This window comes from Lagopus leucura, unplaced genomic scaffold (genome assembly GCF_019238085.1).
Source record: "Lagopus leucura isolate 7727_CA_CO unplaced genomic scaffold, USGS_WTPT01 Super-Scaffold_100012, whole genome shotgun sequence".
Lineage (NCBI taxonomy): Eukaryota > Metazoa > Chordata > Aves > Galliformes > Phasianidae > Lagopus > Lagopus leucura.
In genome coordinates this window covers 20,418,494-20,443,376 of record NW_024962267.1, presented here as the reverse complement: position 1 = coordinate 20,443,376, position 24,883 = coordinate 20,418,494, and the positions used below count along the sequence as shown (strand labels likewise).

Below are 24,883 nucleotides of genomic sequence, written 5' to 3'. Positions count from 1 at the left end.
CTTCAACAGGGAGGACAAGTGAGGGCTCTGCAATGAAGTGTTTTGCTGCTGGGACTCTCAGGGTTTCTGCGTTATGTCCTGCCTCTCTGCAGCAACCTCCTGGCAGTCAGTGTGTTTGCTCCAAGGTGCTGCATCCCTCCCTTGCCAGAAAAAAAAAAGAAGGAAAAATAAAAGCTTTAAACAGGAAAGAGTCCCCCAAAGGAACAGTTCCCCCAGCCCTGCACTCCTCCACAGTCCAAGCCTTGGCCTCTCCGGGGCAGTGGGGTTCGTCGCAGCTGGAGGAGGAGGTAGGTTTGTGGGAGCCCCTTGTTAAAATCTTGGCAGTACATCACTGAAAGCGCTGCTAGAAATTGCCAAAAGCCGGAAGCTGTTAATGAGCAGTTGGAGCAGGAAAAAGCAGAGCTGTTTCGAAATTTGAAAGGACCGTGTAAGCTCTGTCCTCAGCTCTGCCCAGCTGCCTCGTGGGTGGCTCTGAAGAGCGAGCGCTTGGGGACACCAGCAGCATCTCCTGACTCGCACAAGGACCCACGGTGCAAGGAGCAAGGGATAGCCAGGGGCCACCTCCAGCTCTCCTGAATGATGCTGCAGCAAAGCCTGTGTCCACGCCGCTTCCCTGGCTCCTCTCTTCCCCTCCCTGTGGGCACTTGGAGAAAAGCCTGGCTTTGCATCAGAAAGGTGTGGAATAGAGGGAAGAACAGGGAGAGGGAGAAGGCAGGAAATGAGATTTTCTTCTTGAGCAGCTCCACTAAAACAAGTAGGGATGGGGAGGGAGGTAGCGTAGATGCACACATCCTTAAACAATCGCTTTGAAGCTGATGAAGCTTGTGCAGATGAGTGGTTTTTGGTTTGTTTTTTTTTTTTTGCTCCCTCTGCCTTTTGAGCCTCTCTGACTCTCCAGCCTTGAGGCATCCCATATCAATATGGGTTTCAACTGCTGGTCCATAAGTAATTCCAGGCAGGCGTTTGGTTCTCCCTGCCTGAAACACACACCGACTGCATGCTTGGGCCAGCCAGATTAGTGCTGAAGTGATGGAAATACACTGCACAGATATTGGATAAGGAAGGTGAAGTGGTCAGGCATGAGCCATACGTTTCTGTTGAGATACAGACTCGTGCAGTGCCTATCCTATCCAGCTTGCAAGCTAGGGCTTAGTGTGCTTTAGGACACAGCTGCATGACCTGTTGTTACAGTTTATTGACTCAGCTATGATGACTGGCCATATATATGTGCTAAGCTGTATGCAAAGTAAAATATATCGTGTTCTGGTAGGCTGGTTGAGAATATCCAGGTGGAAAATATCAGTAGTGGCAAGGTCCTCCTTGCTTTTGGAAATATGTGGAGCTGTGGCTATGGGCGGCATGGGCTTCATGCAGCATGATATGCAACATGCTCTGACAGTGCTGGTGGTCAGAGTGAATATCTCTGGTCCCTCTCTGCACAACATGGGCTGTAAAAACACCTCCTGCCTCCATCCCGTTTTGGAAAAGCAATGAATATTGGACAAAGGGAAGCATTTTCTCATCTCCCCCTCTACCCTCCTGCCAAAATAACAGAAATTCTAAGAAAAGCACCTACTCCAAGAATAAATATATACATCTGCAGCTTTATTCTTCTTCCAAGGGAGCTCTTTCGGGGCTCAGCCAGCACCTTCCCTGCTCTCCTCCTATTTCCTGGTTGCAGCATATACTCCACTGCAGTCTGCAAACTTCCTCAGTGGCAGCATCTCCATGGGGAGGAGGAAATGTCATTTTGTGGCTCAGGGACACTGGAGCAAGCCTTGCAGTGTCTGTAGGTAGGCAAGCACAAAGGGTACTGCTGGATGCTTTAAATTAATCAGTGCAGCACAAAGGCCATGTACGAGTACTTAACAGTGCTGCCTCCTAAAAGTAAATCAGCAAATGGATGACAGCAGCTATCCATTACAACTAACTCAACTAATTCCACTGGTGGCTTAATGCCAGTGGTATTAACAGTGAAAACCCCACTTCACAGGAATCTCTCTGGTTCAAACTCCTTATTAAATATAAAAAAATAAAATCTTGGGCCACCCACTAAAATGCAGAAGGAGTTTGCGTAGAATCAATGGCATTTTTTGCGTGCTCCTGTGAACAATCTGCAGGACAGGTAAGATTTCCTTATGAGCTCGAGATGCTTTTTAATATTTGATACAGTTCCTGACAAATAGCAGCCGAAACACCTGTATGCCAGATGTGCACAGCTGTTCGTGTGCTGTTGCTGATCAATCTTCAGATTACATCACGTTCCAGATGCCTGACTTCAGAAAAGCTTGTAAGGCAGAGCTGGAGCAAGCAAACTGCAAGCTTAGGCATTTCTTCTTCCTGACTGTGGTGCCGTGGCTTCTCTGCACGCGATGCTGAGCCCTTTTTTATCACCTTGACCTATGTGACATTGTCTCGGAGTGAATGAGGGGCACCTCCAGCCCGCCAGCTGGGAAGGGATATTGTCATCCTTTAGCCATGGGTAACATCTGTGCATAGGTAATGTGCTGGGAAGGTGTGCTACGTATTGCTCATCCTGTGTTTCTACCACCTGAGACCAAAAAAGACATCAATATTCAGTCTCTGAAGAGGTTTATTTTGATGTTTCTCCACAGTGTAACACGAGGCACAGCTTCAGTGTCTCCCTACACATGTGTCTGTATGGGGATGTATGCATGTTGCTGTGAAAGTAAAGTCCTTTTGGTTTTCAGTGGATTTATTCCTCATTAAGACAGCACTTGTTCCTGGAATGCCAGGAAGAAAAACTGTGCCTGCCCTGAGGGGAACATGGGGATGACTGCTGCAAAAAGATGTGCTTTCTTGAGTGTTTCTATTTCTGTATTTGAAGTGGGGACTTGGAGTGCAGCAAAATTTCCCCTTTGCTGCTTGGAGCTGCATTCACAACTGGCGCTTCAATCTGATGCCAGGACAGATTCCCTGAAGCTGAGGGGATTTCATTCTCAGTTTTTATACTGAGGATCTTTACAGAGCATCACAGAAAACACCCAGTGAGATGGAGCAGGATCTCCCCATCTCCTTGCCCAGCAAGATCCCAGCCACCATACCTGGGTTTTATCAGAGCCAGGACTTACATCCCAGACCACGTTCCCAAATATTTGCAGAGGAAAGCGTGCTGCTTTGGCATCTCCTCCCTTGCATGAGGCAGTGTTTGAAGAATGTGCCCTCGCTCACCACACCCTGGTCCCTGAAGTCAGCAGTCACAGTTGCAGTGTTTCCCACTGCAGCAGGTGCAGGTTTTTGATAACCACCCAGACTCTGAGTAACGGTGGTGATTCAGTGTGTGTGTTACTAATCTGCCAGGATTTTTGGACGGGATTGTACCAGGCCAGGTCTCCATCTGGGATTAATCAGCGCAGCTTCACTGAAGTCAAGGGGCCAAATTCTCACTTGGAATAAACCAGTTTAACTCCACTGCAGTCAATAAAGCCACTCTGATCTTTTTTTATGGCAAGAATAGTCCAACTCTTTAAAATACGTGGGGTTACTGGGTGTTGCCCTCATGCAGAGGGAGTTGCACTTTATATACCAAACAATCCTGCCGTGGTAAAAAGTTCTTGACATTGAATGAGGCACTCCAGCAGTGATGCTAACCATGACGTGCCTCAGGCAGCCAATGGGTCACGTGCAGGGTGTGAGCAGAGCTCACTGAATGCCACCATCAGCCTCAGGGCAGGAGCCCCACTGCAGAACAGGTCAGCTGCACTCTCTTACGGACACCCCATAAAGGGCTGTCCCCATGCTCAGGGAGTGACTGTCATGACTTTGAATTCATATCCTGGTAGAGTACATGGTTTGCTAGTGCCAGAGGCTATTTCTTGCTGCCTTCAGGGATCCAACAGCTACATTAACACGCTTGTAAGCCTGGCAAGAGCCCTCATCTGTTGTGCATCACTACTACATCAGTTCTTACAGCATTTGCTGCATGTAGAACCCTTTCCATCCCCTCTACAGTCACTGTCAAAGCTTAAAACCAGCCCTCTAGAGCTCATTCTTCAACCTTGCCCCAGGTGCCACTCTTCTTTCTCCCCGGTGTTTATAAGCAAGCCTGGTGTCTCCTTTCTTCTACCCTTCCTCCTTGCCAGCCTCTTCTCAAGGCTCACATATCAGTGAGCTGTGAGTGAACAGCAAAGGTGGTATATTCTGATTGCCATCTACCAGCTTTCTATGTTTCAAGTTTTCATAGAAAAGCTATCCTGCAGACACTTTAAAGCTCTTTTTAGAATTTTCCACCACACATCTAAACTTTCTGGCTTGGAGAGGAGAAATAAGAAGCCAATCGTTCACTTACTGCTTTTTAAGAAGGCGATCAAACATTCTCACTCCAACAAGTTCAAACTTCTGGAGGAAGAAACATGCAGAGAGGAAACTTCTCTGCTTAAGAAGCAATTTGACTGTTAACAAAAAAGAAAAAAGAAAAAAAAAAAGGCAGCTTGTCCTTAGCTTGCCTTCATTTAGAAAAGCATTCAATCACATGCATGATTTCTAACCGAGTGCCTCTAGCCCCCATGACTTCAGCAGGATTTAGCACATGCACTGAAGATGTGTCATGTGCTTTGCTGAATCAGAGCAGCCTAACAAATGACTACCAAGAATTTGAATTATACGTAACACGAACACAAAAGTCTATAAAAAGCCCTGGAAAATTGGTTTACACGATCTTTTCCAGTCTGTCATTGTGCAGAAGGCAGATGTACATTTCCTTGACTCTACTTGCCAGGGTTTTTGGATTTGGGTAATTATATGAATGGGTTAAGTCAACATTTTCTACCAAATTGCTGTGTGGATGACTCAGCTCAACGCCAGCTGGCTGGTCTTGTTTAGGTTTGCCAGCTGCAAGCTGGACTTGTCTGAGCCTTTGAATCTGAACCCTGCTAGTTTCCTACTGAGCTAATAACCCATATTACAGTGGTACTGATGCAGTCTCCTTTCTGGAGGAGGGAGAGGAGCTTTCTGCATCTGTTCAAAACAAAGGCTTTGTGCTTTGACTTTGGCAATGTTGATCCTCTCTGTATTTCACAAGCTGCCCTAGGATACGCAGACTGTGAGTCCTAGGGCATGCAGACCTGAGCTAAGCCTATTGTCCCTTAAATCAGGGACTTTCCCTGTAAATGCTGCTCACATGTTTCTCATCTGACTTGCCTGTGTTTGCAACTGGTGCTGAACAGCTTTTCCACTCTATACAATCAAGTTTTACACGCAGCTTGTGCTTTCAGTGCAGGAAAATGTTTCCTTCAGCTTCTTATGTGCAGATTGGTTTGTGAAGGGTGGGGGAGGCTGCACATTCAGTCCAGCAGCAGAAGTGAGAAATCAGATTCTATGCAGGGATGGTATGAGGAAATAATGGTCAATCTGTATGTAGAGAAATGTTTAGGCATGCTCCTACACATCTGTGATACTGTAGATGTGGAGGAGCACAATGTGTTTGTAGTAACTTCACTCCTCTGCACTTCTCATGTGTTAAAGATGCTTTTTGCAGCTATGGTGGAGTGCAGCCATAGGGATAGCACAGAGGTCTGTGTGTTCAGCAGGACCCTTGGTATAACCATAAATAGAATGGGAAGGAGTTCAAAAGTTTCCCCTACCCATAATGAATGCTTCAGCCTGGAGGGATAAAGACGTTTACCCAGAGAAGCATGCCTGTCTGAGAACTGGCATCTGAAGCCATAGACAGCTTGAACTGCAGCTGGAAATCTTGCAGCAATGTGATGTGCTCCGTTTCCTGCAGGACTCGCAAGACGTATTTGAAAACCAGCACTTCAGAAATGAAAATGGTAACTCATTACTTCTGCCATATCAACTGACTGGGGACGTGTCCTCAGATTAGGGGAGCTGTCGGGCCACACTCATGTCCAGGAAGCACATGCATGCACCCTACAGGAAGCTTAACCTGACATCCCACACAAATTGGCTGAGCAAAGTGATCTCTGCCCTCTCTTTACTTATTTATATTTTTAGTTGACTGCATAATCTGGCCCTCTAGAAAGTCCCTTCAGGAGGTCACACAGCTGAAATAATAGCTAATGATTTTTTAAAAATGATTTGGGAGTTATTAAATACCTTCTTCTTCCTTTCCTTCCCCTCCCCCCGCCCCCCCAGTCCCTCTTTAGCAAACACTCCTGAGTCATTCCATTGGAGTGCTGGAAAAGCATCCTGATGGATGTAAAGGAAGATACTCCTCTTCACATGTTTGCATGTTGCCCCCAGAATGGTTACTGCTGAGACAAGAAAACTAGCTGAAATGAGCACTATCACAGCAACCCCAGGCACTATACAGAATTGCTGCCTTTACTTTTCTTTCCAACAGTGTATCTCCCTGCTCCAATCACTTCGCTTGTCTTCTTTGTTTCTGGCCATGGGATGTGCTTACGTCCAGGAGATGGGGCTGACAGGTTTCTCCAGTGCAAACCACTTCCATTTATTAACCAAAGGAGGAGTTGGCTTTATTGCTTTTACTGGAGCTGTGCCTGGTTACACGAGCTAGACTGACTGTAGCAACTGGTGGTCTGTATCTGTCTGGGGAGAACACATGCATGCACTCAGCTCTGGGGACTCCCTGAGTGACCAGGGGATCACCTCTGATACAATCAGCACAATTCCACTTCTAGGAGACCTGAGTGGGGTTGAGACCCAGGTAAGCTGTCTTATTGGCTGAGGATTGCTTCTAGGCACGAGAAGCCAAGGGGGATTCTTGTGGGCTGCCTTTCTAGGAAAGGGAGCTATGATCTGGTGTAGACACCAGAGGATTGCTTGCTCACTGCAGTAAAGGTGAAGCAGCTTTGCTCTCAGATGAGCTGGGTAAAAGCTAAAAGTACTTGGGTGCTGCTTCTGGTCTATAGCATCTCCATGTACTAAGTTCCTCTCTCTAGGGCAGGAGTAATAATGCTGCCCTGCCCATGTGGAGCAAAGGTTTGTGTTCAGGCAACAAAGCGTTCCAGTATTCATAGAATCATAGAATGGCCTGGGTTGAAGAGGACCACAGTGCTTATGTAGTTCCAACCTCCTGCTACGTGCAGGGTCACCAACCAGCAGACCAGGCTGCCCAGAGCCACATCCAGCCTGGCCTTGAATGCCTGCAGGGATGGGGCATCCACAGCCTCCTTGGGCAAGGAGCCTCCTACTACAGGGAGCTATTCTGGTGGGAAGTCTTTGGTTGCAGGTGCAGGGAAGTGGTGATTGATGTCTGTGGAGATGGCCTGGGGATGCTGCAGTAACAGGACATACACAGGGTCTGCTCTGCACCAGCTTGTGACTTTTCCTGGAGTTCCAGTTGCACACTTAAGAACATGCAAATGTTGCTTAATCCCTCTTCATCTTGGTCTTGCACATTACAGCTTAGAGAAGCTTTTCAAAGTTATTGAAAAAGCTATGAAATATCAAGAATCTCAGGTGCGAGCATAGGGTGGTATTTTTTAAAGGGCTGAGGCAATTCAGTGCTCTTCCTACAAAAAAAAAGAATCAACTCTGGAGGGGCCCTACACTTCTTAACCTCACCTTCCAGTTCCAGTCTGTCCATCAGAGTATGTTACTTCCCTAATAACAGAGCAGAGGAAAGTGACAGTGGCAATCTGAAGGCCGAGTTCTATTGGGTGCTCTGGTGCAGAGTGGGCACCTGCACACAGTGAGGATGAAATAATTTTTTCATGCTCCAGCTTGTGTTTGGCCATGTTAGTCCTTTCCTTTGCTGACAAGACACCACAGCCTACGTAGCGAGGCAGCAATCTGCTCTGGGAGCAGGCTCTTCATGTTAGCTTGCTCTCTGCTCAGTCTCAGCCTCCCTCTGTGACACAGCCCAGTCCAAGCAGCTCTTTTTTCCCCTCGGCTCATTCTTGGTCCCCAGGGACTCCTGCTTCCTCTGCTCAAGGCCTCCCAGGCTCCTCCTGCCCTGCTGCTCCCTCAGCTCTCCTTGCTCCATCACTTGCTGTGGCCAAGATGAGAGCAGAGGAGATGAGAGCAGAGGAGATAAGCCCCATTCTCATTTCACATTCCCCCGCCTTTGCTTCGTGTTGTTCCTTTACCCAGTTTTGGGCTCTTTGCTGGTGCTTAGGTTCAATACCAGTGACACATATGTGAGCACACAGGCTCCAGCAGCTCTCTGTAACCTCGCTGATTGCACTTCCTAATGATCCTCTCTCCCAAAAACAGCATGAAATCCTCCCCCTTGTGTGGTGGGTCCCACCTCAGAGGAAGCTGACAACAGCTCACTGGAACCTAATGCTCCGGGAATGGCTCCCATCCCACCACTACTGTCACATGCTCTGATTACACTGCAAAAAGGTGAAGGTCTTTCCTGAGATCTCATTGCGTTTTTCAAGAAGGGCTGCAGCAAGAGAGAGAATCCCACAAGTTTTGTGTCCACTTGTTGCAGACAAATACCACTGTCTGAGGATCTACATCAAAAGGTAGAAAAGGAAAAAGATAGGGAAGGGAGGGTCAGAAATGCATCTCTGAAAATGCCCACAATTTAGGAACACTCCTGGCTCAATAACATCTGGTATGCAACCTGCTTTCCTTTCTGCACCAGAAACCTCTCTTGCCGTTACCACATCAAATCTTAGCTTTTCCTTATTGGCATTTTCTTGAAGTCTCCTGCTGACCAAAATGGTCCTTTTTGAATGCATCTCCATTTCCACACAATCTTAGGTGATCTGCAAACCACAGCACAGCATCCTCTGACTTACAGCACATCTCAGTATTTAAGGAAAGTCTGATTTATGCTACAAATGCTTGCTCATCAGTTTTCATTTAGATCACTTCAACTGTTGGGACTATAAAGCCCTCCTAGTTCCCTTGGTGACTCTGCATGGCTTTGCAGCAATTCTGCTTTAACCGAGTCCTCGGGATGGCTCTGGCCCAAATGAACTCCTCAGTATCATTGTGTAGAATTCTCCTGATGGTACCCTGAGATCAGCAGATGCTGGCCTTTCTCTTAACTCCCACTCAGTGCCTCAAATCCCAGGGAATGCTCTCCTTCCGCTGATACACCCTGTGCTTTAAAGGCAGAAATAGAGACATTCAGCATGATTGCAGGGGTTTGCATGGTTCATCTGTCTTCAGTATTTTTGCAGGGCTTCCCATAGCTGAGGTAAGGGCACCTCAATGCACACATGGCCTTCTGCAGAGCTTCGTCGACACCAGTGCACACACATCCTGCATGCACAGTAAGACCTCTGCTCTGCCTGCAGAGCAGCTAATTCTCTGGTAGGTCGGTCAGCCTGCATGCTACGCCTGTTTGCAATTATGCAGCAAGTTTTTTTCCTGAATTACACACCTCAGACATGTTTTACATTCAACCTAGGCTTCCAGACCCCCGGAAAGAAACAACTAAACTGCCAGTGGGCAGATAATTTGAGACTGTACTGGATGTTCCTCATTGAGTCCATGCAGCTGCAGGTGTGAACTGCTCTCCCCTACAGAGTGGGTGCCCTTGCCTCTTGGACTGAAGTTTTATGACTGTCTTCAGCAGAAGCATAGTTTGGACTGTATTTCCTTTTCTTTTGTTCCCCGTTGTGCCCTAAACTTCAAGACTAGCAGTCTCCTATGCTCGTTTGGGACATGGCTGCTTGTGTCTGCTGCTCTCTGCGGCCTGGAACCATTCCCAGGGAGCAGCACAGTCTTCATCCACTGTGTTCTTCATTATCAGCTGAGCTAATGCATGTGCCTCTCTGCCTTCTGCGTCTGCTCCTCTTTCTTTTTTTATCCCCTCATCTGTAGGTCACTCATTCGGGTCACTTTCTTTTTGCTACTAACCCCACCACAGATTGTTGGTTTTCTGACTCTGGCGAGGGTATTTTTGTTCTCGTTTATTTGTTCGACTGGCCAGGATGCAAAAGGTTAAACATTTTGGAGAACTTTGTTCTGTATTTACTGCTGAGGTAGGTTTCTAAATCAACAGTAGGTCGCGTATTGGAGTGACTCACAGCACTGCTTAACCTCTTTACTTCCGTTTTGTCCCTTTCTAAATCTGAAGAGCACATCTGCAATTTAGATCTCTGAGCGAGGAGCTGTGAAATGCATACAAATTGCTGTAGATAGGCTTCTCAGAAGGGCCCCAGTGCAGAGCCATTTTCCATTTGGCAGCAGTTGGGTCCCCCTGGGATGCAAAAAAGCACCTAAAAATACAAGGGAGTGGATGGATAATCCATGCAGAGAGGAGGACGAGCTGCAGGGGGCACGGGGCGGGCAGCAGTGCTGAACCCAGGGCTTGGCCCCGATGGAATCAGAGTGTTGCTTTGTGCAGGTCCCTTCCCTCTCCACACACTGCATGCAGAGGTCCTGTCTTGTAGGGGGGGTTACAAGGCTGGCAGGCAACAGAGGCACTAGAAGCATTAGCATTGCTTTGCAGAGGGGGAAATGCAGGCATCAAGCATTAACGAAAAATTACACGGGCAAATTGTATCTGAACCAAGAGTAGGTTTGACTTTTACTCTTGATGACCAGAGCCCAACCACCTTGTGGCACTTGGGGCACAGATGTGCACAGCTCACACCAAAAGCTGCATCACAAAATGGGCTAGAGCCAGAGCAGATGGGTGAGAGGGCTCCTTCACCCACTTGCATCTCTGTAATCCACTGTCTAGTGGGACACCCTCTCTACCTGCAGCTGAGCATAGGGTTACAGGCACAAGCTTCAGCTGCAAGCCTCTGGAGGAGTTTTCCTGGTGTTCAGATCACAAATTGCAACATCTAACATGCCACAGATTTTCACTAAAGGAAGTATTGCACAGCAGGGCCAGTCCAGAGCGATCTTTCAAAATATTGGTTATTTATTGATGCGGATGTCTATAATAAAGAACTGGAGTAAACCCATAGTTGTTTTGTCTGGAGCAGGTCTTAAATCTCCTATTGAGAGGATGCTACAGACTTAATAGCTAGCATACATAGAAAAACATACCAGTGCTAATAATGAGGTTTTTAACAACACCAACAGAAATGCAGATTTTCTATATAGGAAGAGTGCATTAAAGAGCCTGAGTGCTAGCTGGTTGGTACACAACAAAAAAGTTACTTCCAAGAGTGTGAGCTACAGCATTTGCAGCACAGCTTGTCTGTGCCTGCTGCACTGATCCACCAAATGCCTTTGAACAGAAGCTTCTATGCAGTGTCAGCAAACACTGCTCAGAGCATCCCCTTGCAAGGCAAAATGCTTCACCCCGAGTTGCTCGGCTGGGAAAGCAGCAAATAGCCTCTGGTGCCATTTGGTACCCTGACCCTAAGCTAAACAACCTATAGGACTGCACTATAGGACTGCACTGATGCCTGCTGCAGTGTCCTCATTGCTTTGCACGGTGAGGATGCGTCTGGTTTGCTCTCTGTTAGGTGTGCCCGTGGAATGCAATCCGTGGTCCACCTTGCTCTTTCATGCAGTGCATCCTGCCCTCTAGTGCCAGCAGATGCTGAGCCAGCAAGGAACCGGGGGCTGTGCTGTTCACCTGTGCTATCACACACCTCTCTGAGCCTGGGAAGCCGCTGCCCATGCAGCAGGTAGTTGGTTGGTCTCCGTACATCACCGAATTTGTGTAACCAATTGGGCACCCCGTGTCCCTCTGCCCATTCCCAACACAGCAGGGAGGATGCTTGGCATGGCATGGTGTGGGTAGGGCTGTGGGCACAGATTCTGGAGATGTTTTCAAGGAAAATGGGTTTTTAATGGCAGCAAAAGCACACGTGGCAGGCTTCTGTGAAAGGCAGCTTTGGAAGCCAGGATGTTGTTTGACCATGACCTAAAAATCTTAAACGCCACATTGTGAATGGATAGAGCAGGGATACCTTGAAATAGGTCTCTTGCTTTAGCCCTGACAAAAGAACAACTTTCTGTTTCTGTTTGAAAAGAAATCTGAGAGCGGTCCATCACATTATGTGTGGAGGTTTCACCCACAACGATGCTCCGTGTCCTCTCCCAAGTCCCCTTCCATCGCATTAACTTCAACACCCCATCCAGGAAACACTTCAAGATTTGTAATGCATCAAAGCCACCAGTTAAGAACCTGTGCTGGGGCACCTTCTCCCAAACACAGAGCCATGCATCACAGGGTGGAACCCCCTCTGGGTTTTGCTCCATTTCCTGGGTTGTTTTGAGCCATCAAGACGGCCCTGGTGAGGGAGCACTGCTGCAGCCACGCGGAGTTTTTGTGCACGAGCAGAAAGCAGAAAAAGTTTGGCGTTAAGTGTCTCTCCTCCTCCCCTGTCCCATTGCTTTGGAGCCGACACTCGCCCTCAGATGCTGGGTTTTGGGGGAAGGAAAAAAGAGAAGAAAACAAAGCAGCACGCCTGAGAGGTCACCCATAGTTTTCCTCTGATGCACGGCGAGGCGCGAGCGCTCACGTAGCTGTTAGGGTGGGTTTGTTTCTTTAAGGTGTCTCCCAAAGGGAGGATCAGTGCAATGCAATGTGGCAGCTATGGTAACTCCTCTTGGCTTTCAGCACAGCCCGCGCTGATCGCACAACTTGCTAGGGAAGAAGGTACAGCTGTCCAGGCCTTGGCAGCGATCCTTACCCTCTGCTTGCTGCCAAATATCATTTTTCTTTCTTTCTTTCTTTTTTTTTTTTTCTTTTCTTTTGGTTAATTTGCTGTTTCCTAACTAAATGGAAATCGGAGGGGCAGCTTCATCTGCCCTCTCAGCCCCCTCTGATGTCTTCTGGACCCAGAAGACTGCGGGAAGGGTTGTGTGGAGGTGCTCCTGGGAAAGTCTCTGGGTGTTTCCTCAGTCTGAACCTGTGGTGTGGAGTGGCAGAAACAGCCAAAAAACCCTCATTCTGAAACATTTAACACGTGTATAATTTTAAGACTGTGCCCCAAACATATAAGAGCTGATGGGCAAAGTGGTCAGTGCAACCTAAGAGTAATTCCAGGGGGCAGGCTCTCTAAAAAAGAGGGTTTTTTATTTAAAACAAAACAAAACAAAACAGCCAAGTGTTGCTAAAGCTGTGTGTGAGAAGTCATATGGCAGCATCTAAACGACAGATTAGGGTCAAACTGCGCCGGGGAGCAAACACACTGCAGCCGACTCACACAAATGGGTGAAGTTATGGTGCTGGGAAACACCACAGTGTGCACACGTGTTGAATTATCACAAGAAATGTTGGTCTCTAGGTTGTGTTTAGCATTTCCAAGGGGAACACTGGATAGGATCATCCTGACCATCTTTTCTCTTGAGGTTCCAAACCGGCTGGTCTGAGCCACCTCTATGCTCCAAAATTTAGGGGTGATCCTGTATCTTCTCTATGGGGAAGGTGGTTAGAAAGCAAATGCTCAGCTGTGCTCCAGCAATGAATGTTTCAGATACAAACAGTACAAAAGAGGTTATTTAGAGCTGGTAGTATCAGGCGCTTCGTAGACAGCCCTTCTAGTGGTGAAGGATGAAAATCCTCTCACAAAACATCTGCTTGTTCGGCACAGAAAACCCCACCGAGTGGGATGAGCGCAGAGATGCCTGAAGCATCACACTTCCAATGACAGATAGCAAAATGGACTCGGCAGAATGCTCCTGTTATCTATTGTGTCAAAATAGACATGAATGTATTGTATGAGTACTCTGTTTTTTGTTACGATGCTTGCATTCAGTCGGGAGCCATTGCAGAGGATGCCTGCTCTTCCCACAGCATCTCCGAGCGCCTTGGCAAGAAGTGGCAATACTCTCTCAAGTTGACCCTTTGCTTCTTAATAGCATTCCTACCATTTTCCTATCTTCAGTCTCCTATGCGTGTGCATGTGGTTGATGCAGATCCTGCTGCCAGATTAATTTCATTAAGGAGCTAATCAGTGCAGGAGAAAACAAGCCAGGTGCAGAAAATGGCCATGCTGGGCAGCAGGGATGCCAGGGAGCCCTGACCCACAGTGAGTCCAGCTTCCTGCACAACAACCTCCCCCCGCTCCCTCCCACCCCCCGAATTCTGAGCTTTATTTAAGCTTGAGCACCAAAGTGTGATTTTTAAGGCAGCCCACACAGCTTAAACCAAAGGTATAATCACATAAATTACTTCCTGTGGGGTTTTTTTTCTTTTTTTGATGGCTGAATTCATCCCAGAACTAATTTGTATGTTCTAAAGCCCGCGCTTGGCGTGTCTGGTATCTCCTAAAGGAAATGGCAAAGCTGCTTCTTGCGGGTGACAGTTAACAAAGCAAAACTATCTTATTAGGAATTCAATTAAAGCTAGCACAGGCTTACTGGATCTCTTCCAGCAAGTATATATCATGCTGAACCAGCCCACATCTGTCTCTTTTTTCACCTCTTTTTCTGTTTTCCAAGCTGTGGTTAAAAGATGGAAAGGAGAAGAAGATGGGAGGAGAAGGAAGGGGGAGGGAGAGGAGGGATGGTCGGTCATTTCCAGCTCACCCTATGGCATTCTGCAAAGAGATTGTTTTCTTTTCGATGTCTGATGGCTTTGCAAGCAGTGCAGGACAGGGTCTGCCTCGCTGCTGCCTTCCTGAACAAAATGTGAGTGCATTCCAAGATGCCAAAGTGTGGAAGCCAAAAAGTAATCCCAAATTATGCGATGCGATGGCTGTAAACCACTTTGAAACCCAGATTTAACAGTGGGACTTCAAGAGTCGTCGCTTGTTAATATTTCTATTAGGAGACTGTATAGGGGGTACTGCCTTCCTGCAGGGAAGGAGTCCCATTCACACCCTGCTGGGTGCTCCCATTCACCTGGTGCTGCTTCCCATGATGTGACAGCTCAGGGTGACAGATTGTGGAAAAAAATCACTGAGAGTTCCCTGTTTTAACCAGTCTCCCTGCAATGAAAGCCCTGCTTTAGCACAAGAAGGCGGCACATCTCAGAGAGCCAGAACAGCACCCACTTCTTACAGTGAAAATGTGACCCAGCAGTGACTGGGAGACTGGGCAGAGCCCAGCAAAGACAAGGCTGTGTGAGGGAGGCACTGGAATAAGAGTTTATCCAGGTTGGGTTAGCATGGAAGCGGTTACAGAGACGAGGATGGGGTAAAGGCTGCCATGCCGTGATTCATTGGCTGGCTGAGTTAATTTGTTGTTTGTGTATGATTAGTTGTCACTGCTGAGTGGTCATCTTCTACAGCTACAAATCTAATTAAATGCCGGGGTGCCTAGGGTATTTTTTTCCCTTTTTTTTTTTTTTTTTTTTTTTTCCCCCAACAAATATTTCTACTGTTTTAATTCTCAAGAACTAATCATTAATTAGAATGATGGTGCTGGCGTCCAGCTGGAGGACTTGCTGGTTTTTCCTCACTTCCAGATCCACCAAAGAAGTAAACCATGAGTGCTGGTGCTTAGGGCCCCTAGGAGTGACACTGACATCTCTGATGGCATCGCCCGCTGTGCACAGCAGCTCAGAACCTGGCCCAGCGTGGTTTTCGTGGCACAGAAGGTTTTGGATCAGCTTTTTCCCCCTAATCTTCTGCAAAGATTGGAAAAAACAGTGCCCAAAATTGTGTGCTCCCCCCGAGCGGCGGCAGTAATTTCCTGGCTGTGTGTAGAGCTCGCTCTGTGCTCTGCTTTGTGGTGGTGCTCCCCAACATGCTCCCCAACCAGGCTATTCCTACTGCTTCACAGCATGACATAAATGCAGGAGATTTCAGGCTCAGAGATGTACTGAATCACGTGGAAATGTTTCCCAGGCTGAAGCTATAAAAATAATTACGTTGCTAGCAGGAAGAAGTGACAAGAAATGTCCCCAAAAGAGATTTAATCTGGGGCCACAGGATCTGTCTCATCGCTGCTGCGATCCACAAGTCTGATGTATTACCACCACCACTATGAAACAAGCCCAGCAAACACCAAAAGGGGAATGCAAAGCGAGGTATTCGGAAAGCATTGCAATCCCTTCCCTTTTGTTTTAACGATGAAGCTCTGTCTGCTCTTAACACCAGAGATACTCTGCGCAAAGTGAGGACAACTGATCTGGAGACAAACGAGGACCACTTTGCAGCAACACGTGCCTTTTCTGCTTCCTCAGTGACCCTTCAAGGCACATCTCTCCTAATGAGACGGACAGCACTGCAGTGGCTCAAGTGGATTAAATTAAAATCTGCCTTTACTGCTCCTCGTAGCAATCCTTCAGTTTTAATCCAACGCATCTCTCCTCTGCGCCTGTTTCTAACTCCTTATAATCATTAATTAATTTATGTGGCTGGTTTGCCTTCGCGTGCCTGCTCAATGGAGGATTTTCCTCACATCCTCTCTTTCCTGGGGCTCTGAATTCGAGCGCTTTCTGGCTGACTGCTGTGTGTTTGCTGTTCGCTGCCCGACAGATTTATTCTTTCCCAAGAAATGACACGAACGTAAACAGAAGACCCAAAATGCATTTTGCCGAGCTTTTAAATGCACTGAGATAAAAAAAAAAAAAAAAAAAAAAAAAATAAAAAGACCCAGACCACTTTAAACCTATCAATGTAAATACCAAACTTTACAATCTTTCCCATCAAGGAAATATATTTACATTTTCTAAGGATGCTTATAAAAAAAAAAATAGGGCTTTTGGGACAAAAAGGGCTTAGTTCCAGTGTCACAGCACCCCCAGCTAACTGTCCTGCTCTCATAAACCATAGAATGAGCTTGTTCCCAAGGCCAGCAGAGATAACATCTGTTTGCTTCTTTAAGGACGAAACGAAATAGGATGCTCGCGTTTAATACATTTTATAAACAGCAGTGGAAATCTGCAAGAGCACCAGTACCAGGCATGTGCTATCTGTGGATTCCCCAAAGCAGACTGATGGCAAAGGTGCTGTGGCTGCAAGTGTCAGCCCAGGGATGGCAAAGTGCTCACGGGCTCTGAGGGGAAGGGAGGGCTGATGGCAGGGTCCCCTTACCCACAAATGTGTGGGCTCTGCACTTTGCTGATGCTCCCCGACACCCAACTGGACACGATTTTTCCTACCAAGTGGAATAATGGGAAACCTACTTTGTTTTTTCTTTTTTTTTTTTTCTTTCTTCGATGGTTTATAGCATTATGGGCTTTCCAAGGGGAAAGGAAAAGTTGGATGCAGGGAAGGGACACATGTGCTGGCAGTGAGGAGGGAAGGTGGGCAGGGAGGCTCACCAAGCCCCAAGCTTTGGACATCTGCTGAAACATCCCACTACCTATGCAGTGATTGAAGGGCAGAGCTGCGCCTGCTTCTCTTGGAACTACCAGAGCTGCCTGTAATTAGGGCCAGCAAGCAGGAAAACCTCTTCTGGCACCGCAGTGAGCAGCACGAACCTACTGGCACTGGCAGCGGCCAGGTGGCATTATATCAGTTCCCAGGACTCTGATTTTCTAATCAAATATCTCCTCTGATCTTTGCAGCCGGATGACTGCCTCTTCCAGGACTGAGCCTTTCCTCTCCTACGTCTCTCAAACCCACCGAGATGGAGGGTGGCAGAACGGGGCTCACTAACGGATGCCACACTCTTCAGTCCCCAGCTCCCAAACTCAGACAGCCATTTCTTACACTTTCTGCCATCCCCTGTTGTCCCTTAAAATACCTCTGCTCAGGACAGGCACATGCAACAGATTATGCCACGCCACCCAGCTTTCTGAAGCATTTCTTGAGGATCTCATCAGGGCTTTTTATGCTGGCGGACATAATTTTTTGTCACCATAGAGGACAGAATTTGACACCACACCGCGCTACACCAGGCCATTTGTCAACAGTGTTTTCAACAGTTCAACCACACGCGTGTGCACGCATACACAGACACAGGGAGGAAGGCTCACGGGGAGCTGGGGGGCTCGGGGCGGCCATGACCCCCCCCCCAGACATCCAAGTGCTGAGCAAAATCCACTGCTCGCCACCAAGATGGGAGTGGGGAACGCATCGAGTGTGAATTGACCCCAAAGAAAGCAAAAACGCTGTGGGATTTGGGTTGACAACGCAGGTTTTCAAAGCAGCCCAGAAATGTCTCTCCCCATTTCTTTTATGCAGGGACACAGTCTCTGAGCATCTGCATACAAAGCCCGCCTTGTCAGAGCGTTGTTAACAACATTTGCACTGACAAGGAGTCTGAAGTGGGGGTAGAAAAACTCAGGGTTTGCCACTAATGCATTGAACGATGGAGAGGAATGGATATATATTAGATAATAGGTTTAAAAAAAGCCATTGGCTAATGGCAGCACATCATTTAGGAAACAACAGAATTAATGCATTGTTCCATCACAGCACTTTAGTATTCAGCCAATCTAAACTGCTGAAGAAATATGTGTTTGGGACATTTTACATCTGTTTTTGACAAGGAGCCTGGGTTTTGCGTATGTTTTGTTAATCTATTTGCTGAAGCCCTTTTAGCCAGATTAGCATGGGAAAAGACACTCAGTTTTACAAACAGAGAGCTTGCACTTCTTAAAAGTGACTCGGCTTAGGCTTCTCGCAGCTGAAATCGGGGCACAGCAATGCAAAAATAGCAACACTTGTAATAGAACCACGACAGCAGCGTTACCTGCTTAAGCAAAGCCAAACAACTGGCAGGGCAAAATGTGCAACGGGCAGAGCAACTCTTTTTCAGCCTGACATTTTGGAGGTCTCTGTGTGAGCGAGGAGGAACTTTAATTACAGCCCCGAAAGACAGGCTGTGTCAGGGCGCGAGGGAACCGCCTGCTTGAAGTGGTTTTTAAAATGGTTTCAACCCTCTTGCACCACCCGTAAGCCCTGCTTGAGCCCTTTTCCAAATAACATCCCATGGCTGCGTCAGGATTTTAAATCAGCCACTGATCACCGCTAAAACAAAATGGGTTTGCCTTGAAAACCTTGCCCAGTGGGCTGGTGGGGTAAGGCTTTCCTCCCGTCTTCGAGGAGCTGCTTCTCCAAAGGGTGAAATTATTGTATTTCGCATCATCACGTTGCAGGGGGTAAACTTCCCTTTGGAGCTGCCTGCATCCTGCAGCAGCAAGCAGCATGTGCTGGGCAGAGTGAGATAGCAGCTCTGCTTCATGTACCGAGCCCCGGGCAGCGGCGGCCCCGCGCAGAGCAGCTGACACAACGCAGAGCTGCTCGCCTTAATTAGCTTGGGATGAGAGCGTAATTAAGAGCTGTTTGGTTTTGCTTTCCTTTCTGTTCATTCCTCCCCAAATATTACAAAGGCGACATAAAGAGGAAGAGGTTTTCTCGTCGTGGAAAACGATGAGGAAGAGTTTAGTTCTGAGAGTAAATCAGAAACTACGCTCCAGCCAACAAAAGCCCAACACCAACCTCTGTTTGACCGGCACTTTGAGGAAGGGAAACTGAACCAGATGAAAATTTCCCCAGGACTCCTCTATCTTTGTTTGAGTTTATTGAGGAAGGGGGAAGGGGCCCGGGGGCAGCCGACATCTGCAGCTCGTTTCTCTTAAGAAAAACCCAACCTGGGGTGCAGCGGGACGAACTCGTCGCCCAGCCTCAGCAGGGTCCTGCGGAACACCTCGTGCCCCCAGCACGGGGAGGATGCAACCAACCCAGGGTGCCTGGGGCGCAGCCGCCCTCCGTGTGCTGCAGCAGCTGGTTCGGATCCCCTTGTCAGCCTGTCTTCCAACCCTTCCCCAAAGCAGCCGCATTCCGGCAAACCTCATGCAGCGATGCTTCCCCCTTTCATTGCCCCCCACCCTCACGGAGCAGCGAGACAACAATTTTCCCAACAACAACTTGCCATGTATTTGATAGTTTGCCCACACGGGACTTTCTCTTCTTAAATTCCCACAGGTTTGGCCCCTCCATCCTCACGTTCCCATCCCAGTGTCCCCTCGCCTGCCAGCCCCGCGGTTCCTTACCCTTTGGCGGCTGTGCTGGCCTCGCTCCGGCGGTGGCTAGTGTGAGGCCGACATGGACCATGCACCCTCCATCCTCCAGACTGAGAAGGCATAACTCAGCCTCTCGTGAGCCACGTAACTGCAGCTCGTCATCTTACTGTCCATCTCGTCGCTCTGTAGCACCTGGTAGAGGAAGTCTATATACCGCGCCGCGAGCTTGAGGGTCTGGATTTTACTGAGTTTGTCAGAGGGCAACGTGGGGATGATTTTCCTCAGGGCGGCAAAAGCTTCATTGAGCGACTGAGTCCTCTGCCTCTCTCTGACATTGGCCAGGATCCTCTGGCTCTGCAGTTCTTCATAAGACTGGGAGCTGGGACTTGACTTTTTTCCCCTCTTCCCTGGGTTGGGGCTGCCATCTTCGCTGGACTTCTTACTGTATCTTCTCTTCCTGCCAAATCTCTTTGGCTGCCTTTCCAGCTCCTCTTCACTGGTCCCCAAGCTATCCACAGGGGAAACAGGAGAACTGGAGCTTTCTTCCATGCTTTCTGCAAGAAGGGGAGGGGAAGAGCCTTTCCCCCCCTCCTTATGTTATGTGAGTGTGTGTGTCTTAAATGTGCTTTAAATTCCTGAGACAGATCCTTTGGAAAAACAGGAGGATTTTTTTTTTTTTTTTTTTGCTGACCAAACGTTTTCCAGGTTGCTTGAAGGGCTCTTATTTCAAGGACGGAGTTGTGCAAAAAATTGAGGTCTTGGAGAGAGGAAGTTATTCTAACTTTTTGGAAACTTTAGCTGAGCTCAGTTGCTAAATAGTTGTCAGAAGTGAGGGAGGTGCAGGGCTCCCTTCTGATTGGCCGGCCAGGTCAGTGGGAGGAAAGCTTTTCCCCTGCTAAACTTTCACAGTTTTATGTTACACTTAACTAAAATCTTGGGAAAGCACCTCGAATAAAAGATAACTCGCGACCACCCCCCACCCCTGCCCTGTGAGATACTCACTGTGTCGCAGGGTTGGGGAGCACCCCACAAACATGGGGATTTGGGGGAGGATCCCCAGTCCCACTGCACCGTGCTTTGTTCAAGTTCCTCTGCCCCCTTTCCCTGTGTGCTCCCCAGGTTCCCACACTGAGCAAGAACCCCCAGTTTTGCTCCCTGTGCTCTGGGGACAACCTTTATGCCCCAACATATGGGGGGATCTGTCCGCATGCCCCACTGGTGACACCAGGAGGACACTGGGAGGGGAGAGGGTTGGGGGCAATGCCTACACTTTGGGGGACTTGGGAAGACCATTCTGCACCATCAAGAAGCAGGCACTGGCTTGTGGAACACCCTGCATCGCACGCCCTGGACAGGCAGCCTGTCCACGCCTGCCGTGGCTCTCCCCACATTTCTCCCCATTCCTCTACTCATAGCCCTTTTTGGGAAGCGAGTGCTGCAGAACCTTGGAGGGCATCTTTTCCTACAGCCTACCCCACAGCTGAAATTGTGGCATCCAAAGTATATACATCCTGGCGCGGGGGGGGGGGGGGCCGGCGTCTGTCTTTCTGATGCATTGAACAGAAGATGAAGATCTATTTTTTCTCTCCAGCACACCGGGGAAAATGTGGGAAAACTCCACTTGCTTCTGTGGAGGCACATTCGGATTTGGACCTCTGATTCCAGCTAAAGCCCAGATTGCAGGAACAGATGCATTCCTGAGCAGCAAAAATCGTGTGTTCGATACGGCACCGGAAAATAAAATAAATTCGGAAGAAAAAAAAAAGAAAAGAAAAACAAAAGAAACTCATAAAATGTAGATGTTGTATCAGAAGAATTAGTTTGGAGTAGATTTCTTTGTGGAGTTTTCCAGTAGGTATCAACACTCATTAATGGAAAAAATAATGTCTGGTTTGATTGGAAAGTGTTCTTTGGTCGGAGAAGGAATTTTGGCTTGCCTGGGGCTGACTCCACTACTGGTAGGTAATGTTTATAGTGGAAAGACTTCCCCAGGCAGCCCCTGGGGAGAGCCTGTGTTTGCTTTCAAAAGGAAAGGTTTTCAGGTGCAGCACAGAAGTCGGAAAGCAAGGCAGTTCAGCAAATAGATTTTTAATCCAATTTAAGACTCTGCTGGGTCAGGCAGGACGGTGCCTCCACTCACACCCCAAAGCCAGGCTTTGAGAAGGGCTCGGTGCTTGCGGACGTGTCCAAGGGTTGGTCACTTCTCTGCAGTCGTGACCTGGAGGTCTGTGGGCAGACGCAGCTCTCGGCTGAGTCAGGGCAAATGGCATTTGTGCTGGGAAAGCTGAGCGGCAGCCCAGTGTGTGAAATAAACTACAGTCGATGCCGTGGTCCCAGTAAGAACGTCCTGGTGATAACTGTGCCTTGGAGGGCAAAGAACTGCTAGTAAGCGGTGCTCAGTTTGGAGGTATTTAGAAGTCTTCTGAGTGCTTGGGATCATTTGCAAATATTAAGAGTATACATCACACAAAGAGCCAGGAAAATCGTCACCGAAGTATGGAGGGGCACCTCCACCTTCCAACACAAAAGGCAGGGTTTTCTGAGCAAGTAGGTTTCTTACCAGTGACTCTTAGTTCCTCTGGGGATGGGGGACAGAAGGGTTTTGGGGCAGACTGCGGGGTTGTACCCCAAAACACACACTTTGCAGCTTGCATAACCATTTCACCCTGGTGACAGCCAGCTCCTGGGCACCACACTTTGGGCTTCGGGCTGCAGTATTGCTCCTTGTGCTCTCATCTGTGCCCCTCCAGGCTGCTTCCAGTGCAGAGCAAGCGAAAGAGGCCCCATGCTCCTCCGCATCCTGCACGCCACGGCTGCATTAAATAAATACACAGCAGCCCCAGCCCCCTGCCTGGCTCCTGCGATCAACCCGAAGGACTGCTTGCATGAGAAAGCAAGGCAGGATTTCTCCCTAAGGGGGCAAAGCCTCTAAATGTGCAAAGCTTTTTAGTATCCAAAGGGCTTCACTAGGACAAATTTATGGTGAAATGTTGTGTTGTAATTACAGGTCTGCAAGCCCGGCTCCAGCTAGCATTGCTCCAGAACTGCTGTGGATGTGTGTTCTCTTTACGTCTGCCCTGTAGCAGCACTTAGTGCCAGAGCTAGGAGTGTTGTTGACAACACTGCAAGGATGTTTCCTTGGAGCAGACCAAAGCCACGGTCTGCATGGGCACAGAGCCGGGAGAAGCGTGAGGAAGGAAGAATCAGAGGGACTTGTGGCACAGTCCCATGGTATGAGGGTACCTCTGGGGGAAGAGGATGGTGGATGCTTCCACATGGAAGAAAAGAGTTACAGAATTAAAACTACATTATAAGAAGTAGGCAGCTTTGGTGAACGTTTAACACTTTGTTTAAACAGTGACATCCACTGTGATGCTGCTACAGCTCCGCTAGCTTGCTCCTAAAGGAGAACTGTGAATACAGACTGGGCTTTAGGGAAAGTGCTTATTCCCCATATAAAGGCTGTGGTCCAGGCTATCCCAACAGCAGGGCTTGGTCAGCAAATCACCCTTCATCCCCTCTGCACGGCAGAGGAGAGTACCTGGATTTTCCTGCTGTTCCTACCTGCAAATTGCAAGCAGCATTGAATGGCCCTGCTGCAGCCAGGCCTACTTAAGCTGTTTTTTTCTCTCTTCTTGGATATGACTTAGAAACGGTGTAATTCCTTGATGCTTGTGCAGCCAGTAAATGTGACCTGGGGCAGGCATCTTCCCCGTGCTGTCATTGCACAAGGGCAGCCGTGTTTCATCTTGTACTTCTGCTTCTTGACTTAGTTTCCTTATTGTTGTGCTGCAACAGTGGCTAGGTACAGTGGATGGACGCTCCCCAAAGCACAAACACCGCAGTGACAAGTTTATAATCAAAAGCAAAGAAGCAAGAGAACAGCAGAGATAAGAGGCAGGAGGTAAGGAGTGTGAGGCTTTAGGGATAAGGCTGCGGAGCAGAGCACAGTTTCAAAGTAATTGGATCCGCTAATGTTGGAGTTTTGTGCAGGAATGTACATCTGTTTCTGAACTGTTACCAGCTGATGTGCCCGTTCTTTCTGCTTTCTCGGATATAAAACCCCTAAGCAGCAGATCAGCATACAGGGGTGAAGGAGAGGCTGACATGGGCCCAGAAAATCGAAGGAGAAGGACATGCACGTGTACCAAAGGGTTGTACATCTCCTAGTTTCCATCCCCTTATGAAGCCAGTAGCTCTGCCTAAGCTTTGGTCAAGCACATGGATCACAAGAGCCGTTTTCCCCTCATCATGCTTCCTCAAGAGCGATGCTTCCAAAAGCATAACTTAGCTCTCACATCCCTCCTGCCACGCTCCGAAGAACAACCAACCCCAAATGCTGGGACAGATGTGCATTATCCATGGCTACCCAGCCCTGCATGTCCCAAATATTCGCCTTTTGTCTTTCTTTCTCTCAGACTATGAAGAACTTGCTTTATTTGCTGTTCACAGTCCCAGGACAGACGGTCTGCAGTGTAATAATGATGCATGCAAATCATAAACAACTTTCAGAAAATGTGATGGCGCTGTAATTCGTAGCTTTTTTCGATCTGTTTCTGCAAAGCACTACAGTGTGCTTTGGATAGGAGGGTTGCATCTGAGTCAGCTCCTGTGGAGCACAAGCAGGTGTGTACAGTGACATATATGCTAAATTTCTGATCTGAATACCCTCTGAAATAAGAAAAGAGATCTTCAGTGGATTCAACAGACCTTGGGTGAGGGACTGACACACTGCACTGTCAGACAGAGGGCAATTTCACAGCTCCTGGTAGTCCATGCTCCATTGTCAGTGGGGTAGGGATAATTCAGACCAGATCCAGTTCTGCCTTGAACACTTGGTTTGCTGTCTCAAGTCTGATTGCCATTTGCTGGCAAGATTAGAAATCTGCATAATTTCTTATGTCAGTAGTGCTGCAAAGATAGTGTGCGTCCTGCTGTAGGAAGAAACCGAAACGCAGTGGCAATGCAATTGTGGATTCTATTTTTAATGACAGTGCAGAGCGAAAAAGAACCAGCATTTGGGGGAGTAAAAAGTAGTAGCTATCACAATTCCAAAAATAACATTTCTATTTTAGATCGTTTACCCGAGGCTACCACTAATTGCAGATCAGAGCGGAACGTCTCTCTGGGAATCCACAGGGAAGACAGTTTTTTTTCCCTCTTTTTGGAAGGTGAAATATTAATTGTGGCTGCTGCAGC

At 48.0% G+C, this 24,883-nt stretch overlaps 1 protein-coding gene across 3 annotated transcripts in view; it reads right to left on the bottom strand.

Annotated features, from left to right (window-relative positions):
* TWIST2 (twist family bHLH transcription factor 2) overlaps positions 1-20,455 on the bottom strand; it is a 30,328-nt gene extending 9,873 nt beyond the window's left edge. For all 3 annotated transcript variants that reach the window (XR_006179603.1, XM_042874589.1, XM_042874590.1), the window contains exon 1: positions 19,715-20,455. Coding sequence is in view for 2 of the 3 variants with exons in the window: in XM_042874589.1 (XP_042730523.1) it covers positions 19,751-20,233 (483 nt within the window). In the remaining variant the exon portion in view is untranslated. The remainder of the gene's footprint in view (positions 1-19,714) is intronic.
* Between the last annotated feature and the right edge of the window lie 4,428 nt (positions 20,456-24,883).